At 41.9% G+C, this 24,663-nt stretch overlaps 1 protein-coding gene across 2 annotated transcripts in view; it reads right to left on the bottom strand.

The window, feature by feature from the left end:
* Positions 1-231: 231 nt before the first annotated feature.
* The window catches only part of CPM (carboxypeptidase M), a 36,459-nt gene continuing 12,027 nt past the window's right edge, over positions 232-24,663 (bottom strand). Inside the window, exons 3-9 of one of the 2 annotated variants that reach the window (XM_065652059.1) lie at positions 14,785-14,882; positions 5,508-5,680; positions 3,837-4,021; positions 3,443-3,613; positions 2,520-2,672; positions 1,336-1,484; positions 232-620 (exon numbers count right to left, since the gene is read on the bottom strand). In XM_065652059.1, the coding sequence (XP_065508131.1) occupies positions 387-620; positions 1,336-1,484; positions 2,520-2,672; positions 3,443-3,613; positions 3,837-4,021; positions 5,508-5,680; positions 14,785-14,882 (1,163 nt within the window). In that variant the 3' untranslated portion in view covers positions 232-386. The remainder of the gene's footprint in view (positions 621-1,335; positions 1,485-2,519; positions 2,673-3,442; positions 3,614-3,836; positions 4,022-5,507; positions 5,681-14,784; positions 14,883-24,663) is intronic. The other variant, XM_065652141.1, reaches the window with a different exon arrangement.

Here is a 24,663-nt window from a genome sequence, read left to right as displayed (position 1 = left end):
AATTAGGATTGAGCTAATTGCCAGCAGTTGTGTGGCACATTAACTCTTGGTTCAATGTGCAGTACTATCAGACTTTTTTGAAATCAGGTAAATTCTTCAGAATATATTTGTACTTTCTGCGTCAAATTTCTACAGTTATCTTCATAGACTGTACAGAATTTCTTTAGAGTAAAATACTTACATAGAAAAATATGATAGTCTATTGTAATCAAAGTAAAACATCTGATTGTCAACAAAGTATTTTACAAAATACAACAGACCTAATTGTAAATTTGAGAATTTGGTTTATAAAAACATCCATTCTTTTGCATATACAATTTCTTGTCTGAAAAAAACGCATTTGTGCAGGAAGGTTTTTGCCTTGCCATCTCGTGTCATTCCTGACTTCATTTGAAAATCGAAAGCACAACCGTCATTAAAACCAAGATATGTAGAGTTGGTTTTACTGCAGCTGAAGCCCGTCCAAGCTGTTGGTAGAGGGGAGTTTTGGGACATGATGCGGCTCTTGATCGGATAGAGACTTCTGGGAAAGAGAAGTCTTGTTTCAAAGCACTGAAGTTACTCGTATTGTCAGTTATTTCCACTGTCTTCAGGATTGATTTATATCCCGGTACAGTAGCCTAGAAGCAAACATGAAAGATTGCTTACATGGTTTGAAATGTTTTCAGCTGTGAAACAATCATTATTTAATGTGCTTGTTTACACTGTCAACATATAGGAAAAAGTATTCTAAACTTAAGTATGAGAACACAGAAAAGAGTAAAGTTTTTGACATGACAGCAATGAGAGTGGACCCTCAAAAACTGAGATGGAAACTAACAGAATATTTATTTATCATGGGGGAGCACGGCACGCTCTACAAGAGCAGGAATCCTGCAGTTACACAAGCCGAAGCCCTTGGCTGCCTGGAGGCAGAGCCTGCGCCAAATCAATGTTCTCTGATCCCAGCCACTGCCAGCCTCCGCAGAGAAGCCATTTCCACCGGGGGAAACAACCGGCATTGACGGTGCTGTCAGCCCATTGCTCTGGGGCTACGTCTGTGCCACCTCCACCTCCTCACCCTTCTAGAGCTCTGGGGTTTGTTTCAAACACCTCAGGCTACTGTGACCTTGGTCTAGACGCTCATCCCAGCTGGCTCCACCACCCAGGTCAGATGAGTGCTTATCTCTGGACAGGCTGGAGACTCGAGATCCTACTGTATCAAAAAATTTCCTTTCTGCTAAAGAGTCTTTACAGCTCTTGTATATGACTTGAGCAAGTTCAGCTCATTCATCTCCAAGGATGCCATCTCGCTGTGCAATTAGAAACAAGAATTCAGTAAGGTCGCACACTTACATTGATCACGTACGTCCCAGGCAAAAGAAGAAGAAAGTACTCCCCATGCTCGTTTGTTCTGTAGGGGCAGACGTGGGGCCTTCCTTTGGCTTCCACGATGGCATTGGGAATAGGATTCCCATTCCTGTCCGTAACTTGACCCTTGACGCCTATGAAAAAAAGAGAGGAAAGATCACAACCGCCAACTGGTGAGCCTCCCTCTGAGAAAGTCAGACTTTGTTGCTGGATGCACTCAAAGGCTATTTCACTGATTTTGAGCACATCTAATAATATCACTAGTCGCTTCTATCTTACTGAAGGGAATTAAAATAGAAACCCATTTGCTGTTCATAATTTACCCTCATATAAAGTTAGAAAGCAGCATTGTAATCTCTGCTTGTAAATCTCATTCACTGCATCATATATACTTTTTGTATGTGTCTTTTACTGAAGTGCTTTGATTTTCATGACTGGTTTGGGGGATTTTTGCAGTCCCCCCCCCTTTTTTAAAATTTAAAATAAGTCAGTCAGCCCTTTTTCTAGTACTTCCCAATGGCAGAATACCAGCAATGTCTGCTTGTCAAGTAGTTTCCGTAAATTCTCACACACCACCTTCAAGGCAGCACTGGCATTTAGCAGACAGAACAGCAGTCAGACATTCTGGGCCACAGAATGCAAGATAAGCAATGGATTTATGCAAACCCTTCAACTCACTGTAAAGTGCTGCTGCTGCACTAAGTGGCAGCTCTCCCAGCTGTGAAGTCAAGATCACACCTAGAAACGCCTTACAAAAATACAAAATCCAAGCAGCAAAGACCCACAAAACATCGTGCATATGCACACGCACATTTAGAGACCTCTGAAATAAATGACTGCCCCAAGGCTGCTCAGGAAAGCGGGCTCCCTGAGGGGCTGTATGGCAAGGTGGCCCCCAGGGCCTGTCCCTTGCTCCTGCCCAGTGCATTTTAAGTCCCTTGCACCACTCTAACAGGGTCCATCACCCCACACCTGACACAGCTCTAAGTTCTCCTCCCTGACCCAGCCCTGGCCTTGTCGCACTCGCTGTTCAGAAGCAATAGGCTCCCAAGTTCACACCAGAGCTCCTCACCTGTCAGCTCTTGACACAGACCCAGGCTGCGGAGGTTTCCCACTTTGCCCACCAGCCTGGCTTCAGCTTTAGCTCCCTCTCCCGTTCGCATACCCACCTAGATGCACTTGCTTTATGTATTCGATCAGAGCAACTTTGTTGTCTCTCCAGAACTTTTCCAGCTGGTCTGCTGGAGGATATTTACAGCATGACAGCTCCAATGTAATTTCAAAACATTGTCCCCAGACATAGTTGTAATCTTGCATTCCACCTTAAAAGTGAAATAAAAAAGTGTTCAACTGCAAAGAAGCACCAAGTTCAAGCCAGATGAAAGAAAAAGGGGAGTTAAAATGTTGGTATTTGCATCATACCTGTAAGAAAAGTAAATCAGGTAAATTATTCCTCAATGCCACACTTGTATTTACTGCCTCCTGTGGAAAACCAACTTAATTACTCTAGTTACACGTAGAGTGTTGTTTTCTAAAGCATGGTGCCAGAAGGGTGGGTCTTTGACTTAAATTCATTCAAGCACCCGCAACTAAATAGGGGCAGATAAATTTGTAGGTTGGCATAAAGTTTGCCACTGCCAAAGCCACCCTAAGAGCCTTGTCAAGGTTTTGAATTCAGACTGTGAAAGCAGCATGCAGTGCCTAAGTACACAGGACACATATCCTATTTGCCTAGCCATAAAAAAAGGGATGATATATGGACAGAAGATTGGTTTCCTATCTGAAAGGACAAGACCTTGGTGACACACCAGCATGTGCATGTGTGTATAATCTGTACAGCAATGCAGCCTTAGGAAAGGGCACAGAAGCAGCCAGACAGCAGAGGCTGCCTCATTCAGTTGTGGAACTGCTGACTGGGAGAGTCTGCAGACACCCACGTCCCGCTCAGAGAATCCACGTGAATGCCTTGGCTTATTCCTCTCATCAACCCTCTGCCCTGGGCAAAAGCACAGCCCTTTCATCATCAAAGATGGCAGGAGAAAGTGAGAACATCATACAAAGCAGCTGAAAAATACATTGCTGACATTCTTACCTTCCAGCTGGTACCAAGAATACCCGTTGGTAATGCCTTCTGGAAAGCTTTGTCTGTTGTCACACCCAGTCCCTTTGTACATGCTGGCATGGTTGGAAGAATAGGTTTTAGCCAGATGAATAAAGACATCATCATCTGGAGACCTGCTGTAGCCTTTCGAAGAGATGGTAACTGCAGAATAAAGTAGCCATCATGTAACTCTCATGACTGGTAAAACATACAGCGCTGGCTTACATACAACAAAAACATCTCCCAACTAACCGTATCAGGCAGTGAACTTTGATGGGGTTTATCGAAGTCTGCCCATCCCAGCTCAAAAGCTGGAAAAACCTTGCAGAAATCCTTATCAATTTTGCTTTGGTACAGCTAATGTTCCCAAACAAAATCAGCTTACCTGAGTTACCATTGTCAAAGGTGTAACTGGCAACCAGGGCACCCCCATGCAAGTTTGCTGAAAGAACAAACGTTTCGTTTTTTATCCAGTTCATTACTGCTTGAGTTTCTGGCTGAATACTAGCGTTGTTCTTTTCAAAGGCATCAGGAAAATTTCTGTTCAGATCTTCTCCATTCTTATTGTACCTTGGAAAAAGAGAAGACATTCCCATTACCGTTTTGCTTATAGACACTTGCACATCACCAGCTTCCCACTACTTAAGATCCGTGGCATGCTAGTGTCTTCAGGAAATACATGAGATGACCACTGCAAACCTTCTTAAGCATTAAGGAGATGGACTTTAGTTTGCTTTCTGGCAGCAGTGGATTTTCACAGGACACAATAAAACAGTTCTATTACATTTCAGGTAGAAACTGTGAATAATATTTAACGTGCCTATAGCACACACACACCTACAGAGACATGAATGAGAAAAACCTAGGCCAGATAAGGAGGCTGTTGTCCTCCGGTGTGCGTTCTTCACGCTTGTAGAGAAGACCAAGGTAACTACTGGATGGCTGTGTCCCTTGTACTGCTGTCACTTTGGACACAGAGCAAAAAATTTGATTCAAACACAGGATGAATTCTCTTCCCCCTGTACCTGAAGGTCCAGCCTGTGGCAATGCTTTTCTCCTTTTTCACTCAGACAGGTCAGTACGGAAAGTACAGAAGGTAATCAGCATCAGCTGTATTAATTTTTCAACTCTCTCTGTTTGACAGTGAGGGGATTAAATATCCCACCCTCCATTAACATCTGTTTGCTAAGGCATAGATTCCTTTCCTGATAAAAAGGAGGGCCTACACTGGTCACCCAGAGAATGAAACTACCTAAACTACCTTTATCACTTGCTTCTGACATTGCCATGACCAATGATCCAAAAGAACTTCTAGCTCATGAGTTTGATTTTTGTGTGCATTCCAACTTTGTCCCATTGGCATTTCTTCCCATTCTCTCACCCTTTCCTCTTCTTCCCTCTTCTAGCTCGTTAACCTTTTCCTCCCTTTCTGGTCTCTGCAATAGTTACACTAAAGAATGCAAAAGTAGCACAGGATGCAACACTAGGTTACATTTTCTTCTGTGTAAGTTTGAGTATTTTTTTCCTCTTCTCTGGTAGCACTTCTATTAGCATAGCACCTACTACAGCTAGTAGCTCTGCTTGTGTAACTCCTCCCTCTTACTAGATCTGTATTAAATATGATCTTTAAGCACATTTCTAGAAGCCCATTCAACAAGCTTAGACACACCTTTTTCTCATTCAGAAGGGTTACAGTGTTCTCCAATTGAAATAGATCCCTGTGGGTGGCGTTTTCCTCCTCTTTTTCTAGCACTCTAAAGGTCTAAATAGGTTATTGTGCTCCTATTTGCAATCTGGGTCTCCTGCCTGAAAGGTGAGGTCATTACACCATTCTGACCAATTGTCTCTAGCTGCACCACATATAAACACCAGTCTGACTCAGTCTTCCAAAAACTCCATGCCGTAACAGTGCATCTTTAGAACAGCACAGGCCAAAATTAGCCCTAACACTCCTCTACGCTATCCCTTCCATCAAATATGATTCAGTCTCTAGGCTCTGATTATTACTCCCCACTCACTTCCTCTACCTACTCCCACCCTCCTAAGCCACCCTTACCTTCCTTGTGTGTAATAACAATCTGGCACTTTTGTAGCTTCAAACCCATCAGGATTCATTGTTGGCATGATATGAATCCGGGTGTTGTTGAGCAACCGGGTAATAACTGGGTCACGTCCATAGCTGGTCACCAGGAAGTCAATCAAATGGAGCAGGATTTCTCTCCCAACAGTCTGTATAAAGGAGCACAAATTTTAAGTTTGCTATGGAAAAAGAAGTGGGGGGGGTGGGGGTGGGAAGAGACCCACCACCTCACACCTACAGGTTTTTCTTACTGGATTAAACAGACATACAATAGCACTCCGGTCAACACTGTTTTGTTTTATGCTCTCCCCTAAATATATTTAAAGTAATTTAATAGATGAAAGGAGTCACTGGAGGATTTTCACAAGGGTTTTATACCCAGATCAACCAGAGCTTTTTCTGTAATGGGAAACTGACTGTGTCAGCTGCACTGCTTGAATCCTGCATGGATAAGGCACAGCCTTATCAAAAACTGTAGCTGCATAGGCTGCCTGATAAAAGATCCCGTGGGCTTGGAGAGGCACCACCGCTTGATCTCAGCTGCGCTGCAGAGTCAGCTCGGTGCTGGTGCCCGAGGGACCCTGGGCCCTGCAGGTGAGTGTCAGTGCTGCACATCACCGCTCGGCAGTGATGGTTCACAAGGAAGGAAAGACACCCCTTCCATGTTTCCCAGGGTGCTACAGAGCAGGATTTATTTATTGTTGATTTCCTTTTACGGGAAGTCAACTTTAACATGGGATCAAGAGAGGCCCCACAGACACTTCTGTTATATTCTCTGTTGCATTGCTTTATTTTAATGCCATGAACACAGGCACTGGGGAAACCAAGCAGGTATATAGAAATCCAAATGGAAGGACATTTGGATGCAGACTTTGGATCAAAGAATGGCACTGGCAGAGAAAAAGCTAGATGCATATTTTTGTTCATTTTTGTATAGGTCGTGAAAGCTGTCAGGATGTCTCCCTCTAGTCTACATTATCAGATTTCAGGCAAAACAGTGGCAAGTTCCAGCTCCAGTGAGTTAAGAACAACCTATGCTACCCCAGAAACCACTAGTAGACTGTTCACTGGACCACACTTTCCAGAAGCACTTTCTGTAGCGCTGTGACCCGTGCCTCGAGGGCACTGTAGGGTTCCTAAGCCCTGGCTGGGATAGGAACAAATCAAGACTTGCAACTAGATGAGCTCTGGAGATAATCCTACTTTATCTCCAAGAACAAAGCCTGGTAAATCACTGCAGGCTCCAGTCCAGAGCTACAATACCTCAGTATCTTTTAGAATGAGTCTTGCATCACTAAAGTGGAAATACTGCAAAGATTTTTTTTTTTCTTTCCTCTAAAGTGAAGAACATGGAGTGACATTACTGGATGAACGTGGTGTCACAGGCAAGCATCTTCTTGCTTGCAGACTGGTACAGGCTAAGGTAAAGGACAGGTGAAATCAGGCAGGGGAAAAGGAATGTTTCTCCATAGCTATTTGCTCCACTAATGTCCAGTTAAATTTTCACATTGGTGCATTTTAGGTGGCAAATCCTGCTCTGGGTGTTGAGGTAAACAGGAACACAGACACCGTCCAGCAGGAGCTGGGTTGGTACACGATGGTGCGAGGAGGGCTGGGTGTAACTGCTGTTCAGGTTGGGAGCAAACCATGTCTTGCCAGTTAGCTGGCAATTGCTGTTTGTTGCAGGAGAAACAAACAAACAAACAATTTAGTGCCAAACATGACTCCACTAAGTTGTGGATCACACCATTTTAGGCGTCATACTTGAAGGCAGCCATGGTCTCTGAGTAGGTACTTGAGCAATTCTGCTGTGCTGTTTGTACAGGGAAAAAGAAGGATCTCTTCCCGCCCTGCCCCTCAGCAGATTTGTTCCCAAGTTTTCTAACCCTTGTCTGTAAGCTCCTGCAAGCCACCGTCCAGTAATCCGCTAGGGAAAGCTGTGTTACACAAATGCATTTACTGTCCAAATAACTACGTGGTTCTTTGGTTCTCTTTTTAGACCCTACAGCAAATGAGCTTTGACAAAGGAGGGAAAAGGTACCAAATTTCCTCCATTGCCAGTAGCTTTAATCAGCACCTGAGTACATGAAAGCAGACTGCTCTGCAGGTGTGATACATTTACTCTGTGAAATTTAAGGGATGCAACAGAACCCGTCTTGTACATGCAGCTCAGTTCCAGCTCTGGGTGATAGACATCTTGGGAAGCATATGGAAGAGGGGGCAAGAAAGGAGGGGAAAGTAGTCAGCCAAATCATGGCCCTGGGCATGGAAGATAAAGCCAGCAGACTCAGCAGCAGTGAGAACAGCCCTACCACAGAGATAGCTAAACTATAGACAAGACTGGACTGCTCTCCAGAGGAACTGGGAGAGTGCCTCTGCTCCTACAGCGCTTCTCTTCAGTGCCTGACAAAAAGACAGCCAGAAAAGAAAGGGTGGAGAAGCACAAACAGGAAAGAGGAAAAAAAGGTAAAGAAAAGCAACAAGAGAAGGCAGTAGAAAAAGGACAATGTTTATAAAGAACAGAAGATTACTAGTTTTACAGAGATGGCATTCTTTGCACTTAAGAGTTAAAGCCATACTTACTTACATATACAGTACTTTAAAAACTAACCCTATTTTATAGGGTTCCTTGTGTAGTCATTGCTGTACCTGAATACTTGGTACATTAAGCAATTCAGGTAATCTCTATCACAGAGAGGTGGCACTTTGATCATTCCCCAGTGGGGGAAGAGTATGTATTTATTACCATTCTGTTTTGGTGGAGTGACAGAGGGGTGGTTTTATTTCATTCCAGAGTACATGAGCATTTCTGGAGGTGTTTGAAGGGAGCTTTAATTTCTGGGAAAGTATAGCTCAAGTTTTGATCAAGCCCTTGGAAGGCATCTCCTGCCCAGCCAAGCTTTACCCACTTTTATGAGAGAGGCCAGCTGTACCTATGGAGAAAAGTTACAAGACATTTATTTTTACTTTAGAGCTTCAAATAAAGATTCTAGACACAGTGGAGGTAAGTTGCGGACTGTAAAGTCAAGGACAGACACCTTAACCTGCCTCTAGTCTAATATGAAGATGTAGGGAGCAAGGGACAGCTTTTATGTCCTCTGAGGCTTTGAGAACACATGATGAATATTTGGTTTTAATTGCAGTATCCCAAGGGTGATGTCCAGGTGTGTTGTTTTGCTGTACCTCAAAGAAGGCGTGACACAAAAACAAATGAAAGCCCTTTCTCCCACCTTTAGTGATGTAGTTAGACATGAAGTTTCCCTGTGCACTTTCAGCTGTCAAGTCTCCTTGTGTGCCCCAAAGGTAGAGAGTCAGCAGGGGAGGTTTTCAGTGACCCTCAGGGGAAGTCCTGGATGAAGCAGCCAGCCCGTGTCAGGGTATGGATCAGTGCTGTAGAAAAGGGTGTGACTGCCATTTCTGTAGATATACCCTTTAAACTTGCTGACTGTCGCTTCTGGCACGGCTGGGTCAGCAGCCGGTGCAGCTACTGAAGGGCTGACTCGAGAAGCGCTACCAGCAGCCAATTAAAAGATTAAGGTTAGCTCCAATTGCACCTGCACTGTTACGCTTCACTACAGTACCCCCGTTTTTAAAACATTTTTATTACCACATGACAGAGACCTAATGCCAGGGGACTATGGGTGCACAGACTCTGCCCACTTTTATGATTAAAATCCTTTCCCTAAACATGGCCTTATTTGTAAGTTGCACTATGTTGAAAGAAGTATCCAAACCATCAGGTAGGACCTGTTTCAGCACAACGAGGTCTTGCCGGTCTCCTTGTTCCATCCCTGACTGTTCTGCAGACCTAGTGCAGCATACCAGGCACAACCCCGCCTCAGGAAGCAGAGTTACAGCAGAGAAACCAATTGTCCATCCTGGTTTATCGCTTTAATGCCACACTTAACAAGATGTTATTTTTTAACACTTGCACAGCACTAATTATTATACCCAGCCTAATTATTATGCAGGGCTGTGACACACCCACTGTGTTTGTCCTTCTTTACTATTATAAAATTCACCAGTGTAAAAGCGACTGTGCAAATACAGTTTGGCACATATCCATTTCTTTCTGAAGCAGTAATCACTCCAGAAATATAAGAACTACCACATGTATGACAGGGAATTGCAGTTCCTTGGTTTATCCCTGAAGGAAATGGCAACACAAAGTCTCCTTTTGAACTAGTAACTACCCCAAGATGTTACCACCTGGACAAATCTCACAGGCTTCTCAGTATAGGCTTCACCCAGCTGAGAAATGGAGCACTGTTTCTTTTCCCCCTCAGAAGACTGGGAGTAAAGATAAAAAATGGGTAACTGTGGTGAGGCAGCAGCCCTACCTGTGTTGAAAGAGGTCTAAGTAGCATCCAGGGTTTTTTTACGCTCTGAGGTTAGCAAATAGATGTGGTTGTTTTGAATGTTGAAATCTCTGGTGCTTCTGACCTTTACATCACATCAGCTGATACTGAAGCCAGGTGGAAAAAAGTTAGCTAAACAAGAAATATTTATTTTTTAAATTTCTCTTTTCTGGAACATGTATTTGTTTCCCTGCCACATCACTTCCACACTACATTGCACAGTACAAAGGACATAGGAATATGTGCTGAAAATTCCTTATAGAGGGTTGTACAGTATGTGGACACAATTCTTTTTGCCCAACTTGGTGATTAAAAAAAAACACAACCTTTTTTTTATAGTGGCATTTTGATAATGTATGTGCAGCTTCCATTCATTTTTTGGAAATAAGAGTGAGAAAATCTACACAAGACTCCTAAGTCTGTTTTTAAGCCCCAATTATATTGATCACAAATAAACCTACCTCAGCTCTCAGTCACTGAATGCCTAATATGTCACCATACCTCAGGAAACCCTTCTGTGGGTATGACTGTGTCTATGATGACATGGAAAATAGGGTCGAGTTGCTTTAGCTTAAATCACAAGATGAGCCAGCAAGATAAACACATCCTTTCATGTAAACTAGCTCAGACCTAGCAGCAGAGCCTCAGCTTCACGTAACAAAAAGAGATAAAATGCTGCTACACTAAGAAAGTGATCAGAACTGGATGATTTAGGAGAAAAGGGTTGGTATCAGCATTACCATCCCGGGAAAGACTTTATCTTATGATGGTCCAGTTGCACTATAGCTGCAGAAAGTTAAGGAAGCCATATACTTAATACATTAAGGGGAATAAGCAGACATGTACAGGTTGTTTACACTTTGTTCAGACATGCTTTTCCTCAAAGAGTTTTCCAGCTGTGATACACGTGGTTTAAGAACAGCCTTTTAATTAGATCCTGTGGTTCCATTGTGTAGATTGGACTCCAGTCACTGGTACAGCTGGTCAAAAGGTGATAGTTCTGCTCCATTTATGACTTAGGAGTGTTTGAGGGTTTGGTTGTGGTTAATGTTAACTGGAATGAGTTTTTCCCCAGGGAGGAACATGCACGTGTACACATTGAGGAGGAAGATATCTTTCAAGTAAGAGTACAAGCCCAGGACAAGAGAGGTTGTTGCTTAATTGAGAAGGAGAGCTACCCCAGAACAGCAGGAAACTTCTCCCTCATCTTCCTCAGCACAGCCTTTATTAACATTTTACAGACTTTTGCATTTTGTGCAGTGTATTAGTGCCATTTTGATTAAAGTCTCACATAGCTGCAAATGTCTGAATTACCTCTAATGATCAGTCTTAATCTGGTTTGGGTTAAACAAAAAGTAATGCTAAAAAATGGTGTCCAACTTTGTACAGGCACAGAAAGAATGGGGGAAGTGTTTTGTTGCATCTCTGGGGATCTGGAGCAAAAGTTCACTCTATTTGGCAACAGTGATCATAAAATAAAGTCATTTAAACCTTGTCTGGTCATGTCTTAAAGTATTAAGAAAAGTTAACCTACTTAAAAAATAAATCTTTCCAGTTCTGAAAAAAAAAAATACTCTCTTCCTAGTATTGTGTACTGGCATTATTTTATTAGAACTTCCCTGTTGGGCAGCTCTCCATATAACCTAGGTTTTCTTCCAGCAGCACGTATGAACACCTGCACACATACAATTCAAGCTCCTTACCCAGCTTTTAGGTTTTAAGAGCAGCCAGCCAGCTGAGTCAAAAGAAGAAAAGTGTCATCTGTGTGATCATGACCCATTAGAAGGGCACCATCCCCAAACACTTGAAAACAGAACTTTTCTCACTTTGTACCACTTATGGAAAGCATCACTGAAGCACAAAAGACCTAACTAGATCAATAAAGCCATAATCCTTCAATCTTAAATTGTGAAAGACTGTGGAACACAAGTTGAAGCTTGTCATGGTTAGTGCAAAACCTAATCTGCTTAATATATTATAGGGGTAGTTGAATCCTTCCCCAGTGACTAGTCCAGGAGAATCTTAGATTATGGGAAAAATATTCAAGTTCTCCAATGCTTCTGTATATGAGGAATTCATTTCCTGCCATTTAAGGTCTGATAGGAAAAGCAAACACCAACTGTGCATTATATCAATACACACACAAAAAAGCATAAGGCAAAGATCACCATTAGGGCCTGAAGAGGAGGAATAGCTCTCTTCCAAGTGTGCGCTTGGTCTAACGAACAAAATAGAGTGTAGCATGATGCCTAGTGCTATACGGTACCTCAGCAGCTCAAGGATTAATGCTGTTCAGACAAACTCGGACATAGTGCCAGATACCTTAACAAAAAACAAAACAAACAAAAAAAACCCCACAAAACAGTCTTGCCTCATTTCCTCACAAAGCTAATATAAAAATTTAGATCCTAGACAGTGATCCAGGTTGCTTGCTCTCCAGCACTTCCTGACCCTGTGCATACACAAACAGTGAGCCTCTCTGTGGTCAAAGTTCCTTATGCACATCCAGCTGGGCAGTGATAACGGCAGGAGTGCTTCATTGTGGACGTTTCAATAGGAGGCAAGGCCTTCTGCAGTCCAGCAGTTTTGGATTTGAGAGCCAGGTCATTCTGGATAAGATCATATCCTGCCCTCCATCCCTCTCCCACCAAAGCTGGGACATCAGTAACCGTCGGTTTCCAATTCTCTTTGGCAGTCCACAAGTACTGTCATACGAAGCCTCAGTTCCTGGGCACCCTGGACCACCCTGCTGACACACACCGGGATTTAGAATCATAGAATGTCCTGCTTTGGAAGGGACCCGTAAGGATCCTCGAGTCCAGCTCCTGTCCCTGCACAGGACAACCCCACAGTTCACACCGTGTGTCTGAAGGTGTTGTCCAGTCTCTTCTTGAACACTGTCAGGCTTGGGGCCGTGACACCTCCCTGGGGAGCCTGTTCCAGTGCTCCACCACCCTCTGGGGGAAGAACCTTTTCCTGCTGTCCAACCTAAACCTCCCCTGGCACATCTTCCTGGCATTCCCTCGGGTTCTGTCACTGGTCACTAAAGAGAAGAGATCAGCGCCTGCCCCTCCTCCTCCCCTTGTGAGGAAACTGTAGCCCCATGAGGTCTCCCCTCAGTCTCCTTTTCTCCAGGCTGAACAAACCCAGTGACTTCAGCTGCTCTCATACGGTTTCCTCTCCAAACCCTTCACCAACTTCATAGCCCTCTTCTGGACACCCTCCAGTAGCTTTATAACCTTTTTATCCTGTGTTGCCCAGCACTGCACACAGCGCTCCAGGTGAGGCCGCACCGGTGCAGAGCAGAGCGGGACAGTCACCCCCTGCCCGGCTGGCAACGCTGGGCTTGGTGCACCCAGGACACGGGTCCCTCTTGGCTGCCAGGGACACTGTTGGCTCATGTTCAACTTACTGTTGACCAGAAGCCCCAGATCCCTCTCTGCAGAGCTGCTCTCCAGCATCTCGTCCCCCAGTCTGCATGTACATCCAGGGTTGCCGTGTTCCAGGTGCAAAATCCGGCACTTGCTCTTGTTGAACTGCATGCGGTTGGTGATTGCCCAGTTCTCCAATTTGTCCAAATCCCTCTGCAGGGCCTCTCTGCCCTCAAGAGTGCCCACAGCTCCCGCCAATTTTGTGTCGTCAGCAAACTTGCTAAGCAATCCCTCAAGTCCTGAGTCTAAGTCATTTATGAAGACATTGAAGAGTACCAGCCCTAAGATGGATCCCTGTGGAACCCCGCTAGTGTCTGGTTGTCAGCACAACATAACCCTTTTTTTTTTTTTACTACCCCTTTTAGGAGTTGCAAACCCTATCTTGGGCATCCAGTAACATGTGTACCCCTTTGAAACCGTGAATCAGCTTCCTCCCACACAGAGTTAAATTCCAAAGCAGTCAGCTCCCAGCAGCACTTTGAGTACAGCCACTGTCAAACAAGGTGAAACTAGTCTAACTTGGGGAAAATTCTTGGCACATAATGTCACAAGTGCCTGTAGGCATGAAAGTGCTCACACATAGTACTGGTAATAGCAACACCTTGTGATATGCTACGCTCTACACAGGATACACTTCCTACTACATGTATTTTTCTTGGGTGTGGGAATCCATAGTCTTGCTTTTTTTTTTTTTTCTCCATTTCTGTTGAAATATTTACCCTTCACATTAAAGGCCACATAGAAATATATTATGTAATTTAAACTTATCCTGAACATGACTAATAGAAGCAAGAAAAGCTAGAGAATAAGGGAAACAGAAAGGAAGAAAAGATTATAAAGAGGAGCGAAGCTTTGAGTCTTTCTGTTCCAGATTCATGTACTATACCAGGAAAACTCATAGTCACCATTTTCTACTTTATCGTTAATAAGTGGGCATTCTTTCCAGGGCAAGTTAATCCTGAAATTGCTTTTTGATTTGTACTCATTGTGCTATCTCAGGTGAATCTAGGTATTCCTAGCTTAAGGTTCCCAAGAGAAATTTTCTTCCTTAAATAAATCATTTGGTGCTTCACAGCAATTATTGTTCAATCAGGATATCTTTTAAGAGTTCAATCAGTCATACTTCATGCCTAGGCAATAATAATGCCCAAGCAAACTATTGCATCTGACTCATTGCCAGGACAGTTAAAGCCTCTGGGTTTATTCACATGGAAAAGACAAAGCTCTCTACTTAAGAGAGGTCTTAGGTGTAAGATTCTTTACCGTAATCTAAGGTCTTCTAAAGCCCTTCCACCAAAACAATGGAACTTTATTCTTGCAATTCTTCAATACATACATACATATTACGTCCTCTTTGAGGTGTGACATACCTCAAAAATAAGTAACACACACCTGAGAGAAGTTCACTCTAAACCTCTGGTAAGCATATTTGGTATAAATGACATTGCAAAAGTTGAAACGTACCTCATCCCCATGCATATTAGCAACATACTTGAACTCTGGAATGCCAATCTTATGATGGGTTGGAAACCTTCCCAGAACAAGAACCCACAGGTCTCTACCTTTAAGAGGGGAAGGGGAAAAGACATTTTTTTAAACAAGTGTAAAATCACATAAAACTTGGAGGAAAGAACAACCAAAACCAAAAACTAGGTCATTAAGACCACTGTACAAATTCTTATATTTCATTGTTGTCCAGTCAGTACTATATATAGCATATCAAAGTAGACTGTGAGGTTTTGTTTATTCTATGAGTACTTGCTAAATTAGTTACAGGAATAAATATGTTTTGCCTTCTGACCAAAAGTTTGTAATAAACACCACAATTTCAAAAGCATTTAACCAGTCCTAGAAAGTAGTTGGGTTGGTTTGGTTTCGGTTTTTGTAATAAATATTTTTGAAATCAAGTTTAGCAAGCAAGATCTTGTCAGCAAAGTCATCAAGCAACCAAAGAGCATTTAAAAGACACTTCCCCCAAAAAATATTAAATTACAGGGGTTTTCTGAAGTACTTATAGAAGTTTTCATCATCGAAAAGAAATAACATCTTTTTTGTTTTATTAAAGACAATGCAGAAAAGCAAAACATATTCATGAGTTGCTGCTCAGAAAACAGGAGATACTGGGCAGAGCTGCATCAGAGACATATTAAAAAAAAAAAAATCAACAGGGAAAGAATTAATAGCTACAGAAAGAACATTAGTTAGGATTGCTAAAGCTGCAATAAGTAACAAAATAAACAAAACAAACGTATATTTTGTAAGTTCTCTAAGGGGGAAGGAGGGGCATTTTTTATTATTATTTTTAGTGATATTGTGGCATTTCAGATCTCGTGTGCAAAAGTATGTTTCCCACTAGTCTGCTCAATGAGGTGGAAAGCTCTAGTTTCAGTAGATGGTGGCAATGAAACTGGACCAGTTCCTTGGTAATAGCAGTCATAGCCCATAGATTTCTAACACCCAGACCTTGCATGCATGCTGCCTGTCCCGAGGTCTCACACAGGGCTTGCTGGGACCTGTGAGCTGTCTCAGAGGACTCCAACTGTCATTGTGACTTACAGGAAAGAAAAATCCAGGTGCTTCTATATGCAGTACTATAAACACTATTTCCTTCGTCTTCATTAATTGCCCGATCTGCAGTAAATAAACTCTGGGGCATAACAATTTGCCATGACCCTCATGGTATAGCTGCAGTGAGTCAGTGGCATAGCTATTACAGAAAGGCAAACAAAAATGCTGTGGCAACTGCAGTACCTTCAGGAAGGGGAGAAAGAAGTTGAAGAAGACAGAAGGAATGCTACAGGATGCACTGGAACAACTGCGAGATGGGTAAAACTGAAGTCAGCTTTTGCCAAATAAATTATCACTCGACAGGTTTAATTCCTCTCAGGCTTAGGATCAAGAAGCAACAAGACAGCATTAAGAGCAGACAGATCCAACAAGGAGTGGTCTTGGGATCCCCTAGTTTTACACAGCCACTCTAGAAGACATTGGTGTTCAACCCTTATATCCATACGTTACGCACAAAGCTGTGAGATGCTGCTACTGACTCATTAAAGGACAATGTGAGCAAGCAATCCATGCTTTTAAAAATAAGTTCACAGTAAGTGCTTTGGTGAGGAAGCTGTTTATTTGGCTTTGTTCTATGCAGAGCAAGTTTCATTTAAAAAAAAAAAAAGAATAGTTTGACTTCTGTAAGTCTAGACAAGTTAGAGTGGAGAAACCAGAGACGCCAGCTTTTAAGCACATCCTTCTTCAAAAAGGAAAGGAGAAAGAACCACCAATCCCCACCACCCTAGACCGTCTCCCACCCAAAACCTCCAGAGGCCCCTTCCAACCTCAACCATCCTGCAATTCTGTGATAACAGAGGACAAGTCTTGCTGCAGTAGTATATGTTTGGAACTGGAAAAAACCACCCCTAGTAATGAAAAAAACATGCTACTTTTACTCGTAATCAAGCTGGGACACCAATCTCAATTTCCACCTCTGCGATGTGTCATCCTCTGCATGAATGCATCCAGGGGCAACCTACAAAGTACCAAGGAAGTCCTGCCAGAGTGCTCCTGTGGTTCTTTGTCCTTATGTCCTCTAAGCCATTCTGCCCAGCTCTTCTTCCCTCTACAGGAAGGAAATTTCAGACTTCTCTCCTTGGTGCTGGACTTGTCAGTTACCATATGGACTGCTGCACCAAGGGGAACATACCAGCTTACTATTGTGATCACAGCCTTTCCGCCACAGTCTGAACATAAGATGACTACTCTCAACCTACAATGTGCAGCTCCCCTAGCTAGGGATTCATCAGACCAAGCCACATTGCCAAAGAGCACAGCCAACATCTAAAAGACAGAAGTGAAATTATAAGATTATGGTAGTGAAGGACTTATACTGGAGATCCGATGGTGTCCCAGCGCTCTCTTAGATGGAGGTGGATACAGCTAAACTGTAAAATACATGGTTTCCTACAGAGGAGACATATACCTTCTATGAGGCTATAAATTCATTCAGCCTTGGGACTACCCATTGTCTGTGTGAGTACCAAAGATGCAGACAGGGCTTCAAAATATCTCAGAGACAATGGGTTCAATGAATTACATGTAAAAAGCCCTTCCAGAGCAAGTGACATGAGTGCCAATTAGAAGCATAAATTTCCTCACATCCCTGATGATTTCCTATATGAGCACAAAGCAGTGACCTAGAAGGTGAGATACTCTGTTTCTCCGAAAATAAGACAGGGTCTTATATTAATTTTTTGCTCCAAAAGAACGCTTTAGGGCTTATTTTCAGGGGATGTCTTATTTTTCCGTGAACAACAATCTACATTTATTCTTGAACAAAAAAATTCAACATTTATTCAAATATAGTCATGTCATCACATTCTGTCACATCTGTCCTGTTGCATTCTATTGCCAATTAATTTTACTTTTTTACATATATAGCTGCCTGGACACTATTTAAATTGAATTTTTTAATGAACTGTAACTAGGGCTTATTTTTGGAGTAGGGCTTATACTTCAAGCATCCTCAAAAATCCTGAAAAATCATGCTAGGGCTTATTTTTGGGGTAGGTCTTATTTTCGGGAAAACAGGGTATCTTAGTGCAGGATCAGGACATTAAACCAACAAATCTATTTGCCACATTTATATTACCTTTCTGTACTCAACTGTTGTCTAATACATAAAATACCCAAACAATCACAACAGCCAAAAAATATTGTAGTCCCTGGGACATGAAGCATTTTATCTCGCAAATAACCAGACAGCCCCTGGAAAGGGAACAGATCACAAAGGCTATTTCAAATCCAGCTACTAGCAATGACAACATCCACATCCATACATACAGGTTTCTTGGAGCACCTCCTGAGCCAATGTAGAACAGTGCCATATTCTTTAGCCACTTTCCCATAGCAGCTCTAGCACCAATTCAGTACCATACATACTAAATCAACAAGAGTCGAAGTACAGATAAAATGCTATAGTTATATCTGTCATTTAAGACTTTCTACAAATAATAGTGTCTTGTCATATAAATTTAAAATATATATATATATGCATATATATATTTCCAGTGCTTTGCCATCAGCAGTGCTCCTTCCTGCTGCTATCATTGTGAAATTGCATTCATGGGAAACACAAGAAAGAACTAAGTATAGACTAGTATTAAGTACTGATTTAAATTGGCCTTTCCAGCATTACTGTTTAGACTGTTTATAGTTTGTGTGAGGGCCATCTAAATGATAAACACTCCCATGAACTGAGACACCAATTATTTCCTGGCATTTCCAGCTTGTGAGAAGTATTAAACCTACCATTAACAATTAAAATAAATTCCTGGGTCTGCTCAGCCTGCAGTACTGGATATTGTACCTATGAGGGATGATGTAAGATTTCCTCCCATACAGCAGTAATTTACTGCATATAAAATGATCCAGCATCCAGATAAAGTTTCCTTTAATCAGTAAAGCCTAGATAACTCTGGTTTTGTACATGAAGTGAACAGCTAAGCTACCTCCCATGCTTTGAATCAGCTGAATGTATACCAAAAAGCCATTTCTCACTGCCAAACCAGAACCGATTTTAACTAATTAGTGAACTATATTTCAAGTACTCAAGACAAACGTGTATCTCCGTATCTCACAACAAGCAACAAGAGTTGTATTGGACCAGAGCTAGATCCAGATCCCACAGGTTCTAGTAGAATGAGCAGTCTTTTTCAGTTTTGTAGCATTGCCACAGGTCATGGCACAGTGTCAGTATTCTAAATAGATCTATGAAATCTGGGAATTAAGATGGATAATTGAATCTGATCTCCAGATCTAGCGGGAAAGAAACCAAATCAATTTGTAGATGTTGCAGTCTGGATTGCAATCCCTGGTTTATTTTGTTCTGAAATTTATTTCTACTTTTCTTCACTTTATTCTTTACAGGTTCATTTATAAAAAAAGAACTGTTGTCATTTCAAACGAAATTATGGCTAGGAAATGAAGTGAAATGACTGGGCAATGCACCAGACCCACTCTCAGTACCACTCAGGCTAGGCTACCGATACAAAAGTTTGCATGGAGGTCCACTTTGACCCAGAAGCTGACTACAGTCCTCCTGGGCTGGCCATTTGTTGCACACTGACTTCATGGGTAGGAACTGCAGTAATGCTGATCCACGTCGAGGCAGCCCCTACCTAGAAAGGCACAAGGCAGGCAGAAGAGGAAGAAAGACTGACTCTCACTAGAATGCAAGGTCCTAGTACAATTTAATCATAAAAACAGTCACAGAATCATAGAACAGCCTGGGCTGGAATGGACCTTCAGAAGATCATCTGGTCCAACCTTCCATGGAAAAGTGAGTCTACAAGAGATTATTGAGCACTCTGTCCAATTGCATCTTGAAAACTTCCAGTGATGGGGATTCTATGACATTCTAGGGAAGTTGTTTCAGTGAATGATTGTTCTCACTATCAAAGTGTCTTATATTGAGGTGAAACCTCTCCCAGTGCAACTTGTATCCATCGTCCCATGTCTATTTCCACCTGGCTCCTTGTGAAGAGTGAGCCTCTGTCCTCTTTGTAGCCACCCTTTAAATACCCCAAGCATTCTCTTTTCCAGGAAGAAGAGCCTGAACTCCTTCACTCTTTCCTCACAGGGCAGGTTCTCCAGCCCTTTGATCATCTTCATGGCCCTGCTTTGGACCCTCTCCAGTCTGTCCATATCTTTCTTGATTTGTGGGGACCAGAACTGGACGCAACACTCCAGGTGCAGTCTGACAAGCACTGAGTAGAGCAGGATGATCACGTCTTTATCTTGGCTAGTGACACCCCTGTGGATGCAGCCCAGGATCCAATTTGCCTTCATTGCTGTAGCAGTGCACTGCTGACTCATACTCAACTCGTCCACCAGGACTTCCCTGGTCCCTTTCAGTAAGACTACCACCCAACCACACAGACCCTAGCCTGTACTGGGCTCTTCAGCTATTCCATCCCAGGTGCAGGACTTTGCATTTGTCTTTGTTAAACTTCATACTGTTCTTGCTAGTCCCCTCTTCCAGCCTGCCCAGGTCTCTCTCTGTCCATCTTAATGGCTCAGCCTTCTGACTTGTCTACCTCACCACCACTTGGTGTGACCAGCAAACATGGTGACAGTGCTTTCAATCCCATTGCCCAGATCATTTATGAAGATGATGAACACTGTAGGGTTCAGTATAGATCCCTGGGGATCCAGCTTGTGACAGGCTGCTGGCCTGAGTAAAAACCACTGATCACCACACCCTCTGAGTGTGGCCTGCTAGCCAGTTTCCTACCTATCTCATGGGCCACCTATCCAAACTCCTTCTTGCCAGTTTGTCCAGGAGAGGGCTGCGTCAAAAAACATGTCAAAAAACATTTACTCCGGCTCCAGATCTGACCAAATACCTATTTGAACAGTACAGCACTGAAAATACTTCATACAAAACTTGCTCTGACACTGGCTACAAAATTGAGTTTTTAGATGTCTAGATCCAAGCCTCAGATATGAATCTACTTGTACCCATCTATGCTACCTATAAAACTAGATTATGAAAAAGGACAACATGACATCATACCAGATAAAGTAATGACCTCAAAAATATACCTTTGAGATTTGATACAAAGAGAAGCAAATTGTTGTGGCTTATATTTCTTATCCCCTTCCATAAAATGTACTAATTTTTACTCTTATTTATCCCATGTTCAGCAACAAACTCTACGTGCCAAGTAGCATTTATCAGGACGGTTTGCATATTACCTGGAAATTTGTGGCCCTAAGCTGTAGGGAAGGCCACCTTAGTAGTAAGAAAAGATGGCAGAGAAGTTAAATAGAAACAGCAAACAACTTAAAAGCTTTATTATTTTTCTTCAGATTATTGACTACCATTACTTCAGCAGTCCTTAGAACTTGTCCTGTCAGGGCTTCATTCTATCATGCTCCACACAAACTTTTAAAATGTATGTTTCTGACCCCCAAAGCATCAAAGCACTGCAAAATAAGAAGGGGGACCAGACAGACAAGGTTTTATTCAATGAGAACATAAGAAGATGGTGACTATGCCTTAGGCATAGCTTGTATCAATCCTGCTCTGTTCCAGTGTAAGCAGAAGAGCTTCAGCCTAGATTCTATGATGAGAACATCAAGTAAGAGTAGTGAAATAAACATACTAGCTGATTTTTGTAACAGATTCTACTGCAAGAGCAACCACTACATAATCATGGTTTGACAGAAGAAAGAAATTATGCAAATAACTAGCATCTGCATTACTTACACAAAATATTGTGGGGAGAGAGGATGGCATAAGAGTCACTCCTTGATAATTCTTCTGTAGATATACCACAATCCCCATATAATCTCCCATATGCTCTTTAATCCACTTTAACTATGCATACTAATACTGGAAACATTTCCCTAACTGCATTTGGCAACATACTCTGTTATGTCTTGGGATAATCCATCCTTAATGGCTACCTGTAATACTAGTGTAAATCTAGGTTAATTGTTACCATACAAGATACTAAGACATCTTTACAGTTTTCTTTTTATTTCAGAACTACGTCAGGGTATTTTCCCAGATGCATCTGACACCCGTTTTCTGAGACTAAGTCAGACTATGCTTATTACCACATAAAGTTTCTAATCTTCCAGGAAGAGAGAGGCTTTATCTCTTCTAACTTTTAAATCATGTTCATAGTGAATCTGTTATTGTGCTAACACAAACCATTCTTCAGCTTTTAATTTTTCTGATCTGTACTTGCATTCCCTGCAAAGCTCAGTAGTACCAGTGTGTAACACAAGAGTACAATTGACAGCTATGTGCACACACATAAGCAAAAAGATGGAAATATAAAAAACATTAAATGCTTATCTAACTTAGTATTGTACTTCCAAGCTTCAGTATAAAGACAAAGTGTTAGTTTCTCCATAACTGTGGGACAACACTGTCTTCCAGCAAAACACTACCACAGCTAATGAAGAACTCCAGGAGGAATTCCCTTTTGCTAAGCAAGAATCAGCAGCATCCTTGCCCTATGGTACTCTGATTTACCATCGTCAGTTCAAGATGGAAAATCTAAAGCTATTTTGGAACTTGTCTTCTACAAGGGCTCAAAGGCACACGCAGCTTGATTCGAATTCTAACAGAATTTGAGTTACTGACATGTTACTTATATAAACAGAAATGTTTAATCAGAATGACTGTTGTAGTAGCATTGCAGAAATAGCCTTACAAACATGAACAAATACGTGAGTTTAATCTAGCCAGACTGTTGAGTAAAGCACCCTCCAGATTATGGTAAGTAATACAAATGTATCCTTTGGGGATATAAATTTTGTAAATTACCAGCCAAAAAAGGCAGCTGCCTCGACTCAGAAAACAGATACTCTGTCTAGTTTACACTCAGAATAACCTATGTACCTGAAGCTGGGATCACATAGACATCTGTATGAAAAACTGTAGTACATCAGACTCTCTTGTGAGAGCTTATCCTCACTTTCAGTGCTCATGCTATGTTCTCATGGTCCACTGAGACACAAAGAATTATCTGACGACTTCGCATGTATTAGCAGTAGTAATGAACGAAGTTGATATCCCAAGAAGAGCTAGGGCACTTTGAATATAAGAAATTCTTCATGGTATTTTGAAGGATTAAAAAGATTCAGATCAATCACATATGTTAACAAGGCATATCTGGCAAAATTCAGCATGGTGCATAGGTAAGCAGAACACATCAAAAGAACCCAAGGTAACATTAGACTGCAGATCTTACCGTTGCCACCCTCACACCACAGTGATAGCGCTTCTTATTTGGGGAGGGAAGCAAAGGTTTCACCACTTGGTTTTTACTACTTATTTTGTTTTCTCAAGTTTTTTTACTACTTGTTTTGTTTCCCCAAGTATCCTGCTTAATGGAGAGACTGTAAAAGTGGTCATACTTAACAAGAACTAATCTAACCACACTGTTCTTAATAAGATGTTGGAAGGAGTAAAAACCATTGATAAGGATGCAAATGCTTGCTTGAAGATAACAGCAAGGGAGATCAATTGGTACAGTACCTGTGCAGCAATTTTAAATTTTATTTCAAGGTGTTAGGACTATCCTGTGCCCTGTGTTTCCACCTGTCAGCTTTCTGAGTGCTAATACAGACAGTTTCATCTCAGCCAATTTGTGATATTTCTTGAGATACAAAGGACCAGAATGTTTCAGCAACAGATGCACTACTGCTGATGTAGTTGCTATGCTGGGGCCACTACTTAATACTTCTGGTCCCTTCTCATGTATCCCTTATTACAGGCGTAAGGTTACCTGTCTCTCAAGGCAAAAAATAAATAAAAGTAAATTTCCCACGATTTAATAAGCACATGTCTACTTCCATATATTATACAAGCCAATCCAATTTAGAGTCAGTACCTTATAAGCAGAACTGTAGGAATAACCAATGACTCCAAAAATCTAGATACAGTTTATTTGTAACCAAAGCACTTGGGAAGGGAAAGAAGTCAAAACAGTTCATGTTTCATGTACTTACTTATCTTCCTAAAGGTTTACAAATCATTGGTTGATTGGGACATCTATAGCTGCTTTAAACACTTTCACAGGACTTGTGTCTTATGAGAATGACAACCCTTTCTTTCCCATGTATACATGACTCGTGCTGTACTATTTCCAGTTTTCATAATCAAGCTGAGCACACTCTTTATACACAAAAACATGAAAAATTGCCAATCCAGAGCATAGTCTCTACAACAGCACCTTATGGTTTACATGAACAAATCAAGAAATAAAAATAAATTTTAAAAGTTCGAACAAAAACAACCCAGAGGAGAATACCGTTTTTAAATTAATATACACCACCCTTATTCAGTATTGTTCGCTGAGAAGAAGCACTACAAACACATGGAATTAGCCTGAACAGGCATTCGCCACTATTTGCACTAACTAGTTTTATGTTCACTCCCAGAAACCAAACAGACTATTTTTCCTTTTCACCAACTCTTATTTCTATTACCACAAGGTTTTTAAACCTAGTTCTAAAAAAGCATGCTTATTTTCTGAGAAAGATGCGAGACTGGTATGCATCCAGTAATTTTCAGAAAAGCTATTGTATGCATAAAGAAAAATTATTCATCCACAGCGGTACCGTGGGATCATCATGAGCAAAGTGATCGCTTATAATGCAAGCCAGGCAAAAAGATGGGGATGGTTTGTTCAAGTGCAATTTATCCGGATTCAACAGTTTTATTTGGCCTGCCCTTTTACCACCAGAGGCAGAGGAGGCCAAAACTATTTGTGCCACCTGAAGTCAAGGGAGGGAGTAGAAAACCAAGAGAAGACTACAGGTTGTTGC

This window comes from Caloenas nicobarica, chromosome 1 (genome assembly GCF_036013445.1).
Source record: "Caloenas nicobarica isolate bCalNic1 chromosome 1, bCalNic1.hap1, whole genome shotgun sequence".
NCBI classification, from domain to species: domain Eukaryota; kingdom Metazoa; phylum Chordata; class Aves; order Columbiformes; family Columbidae; genus Caloenas; species Caloenas nicobarica.
This window is presented reverse-complemented; position numbering and strand designations above follow the sequence as displayed.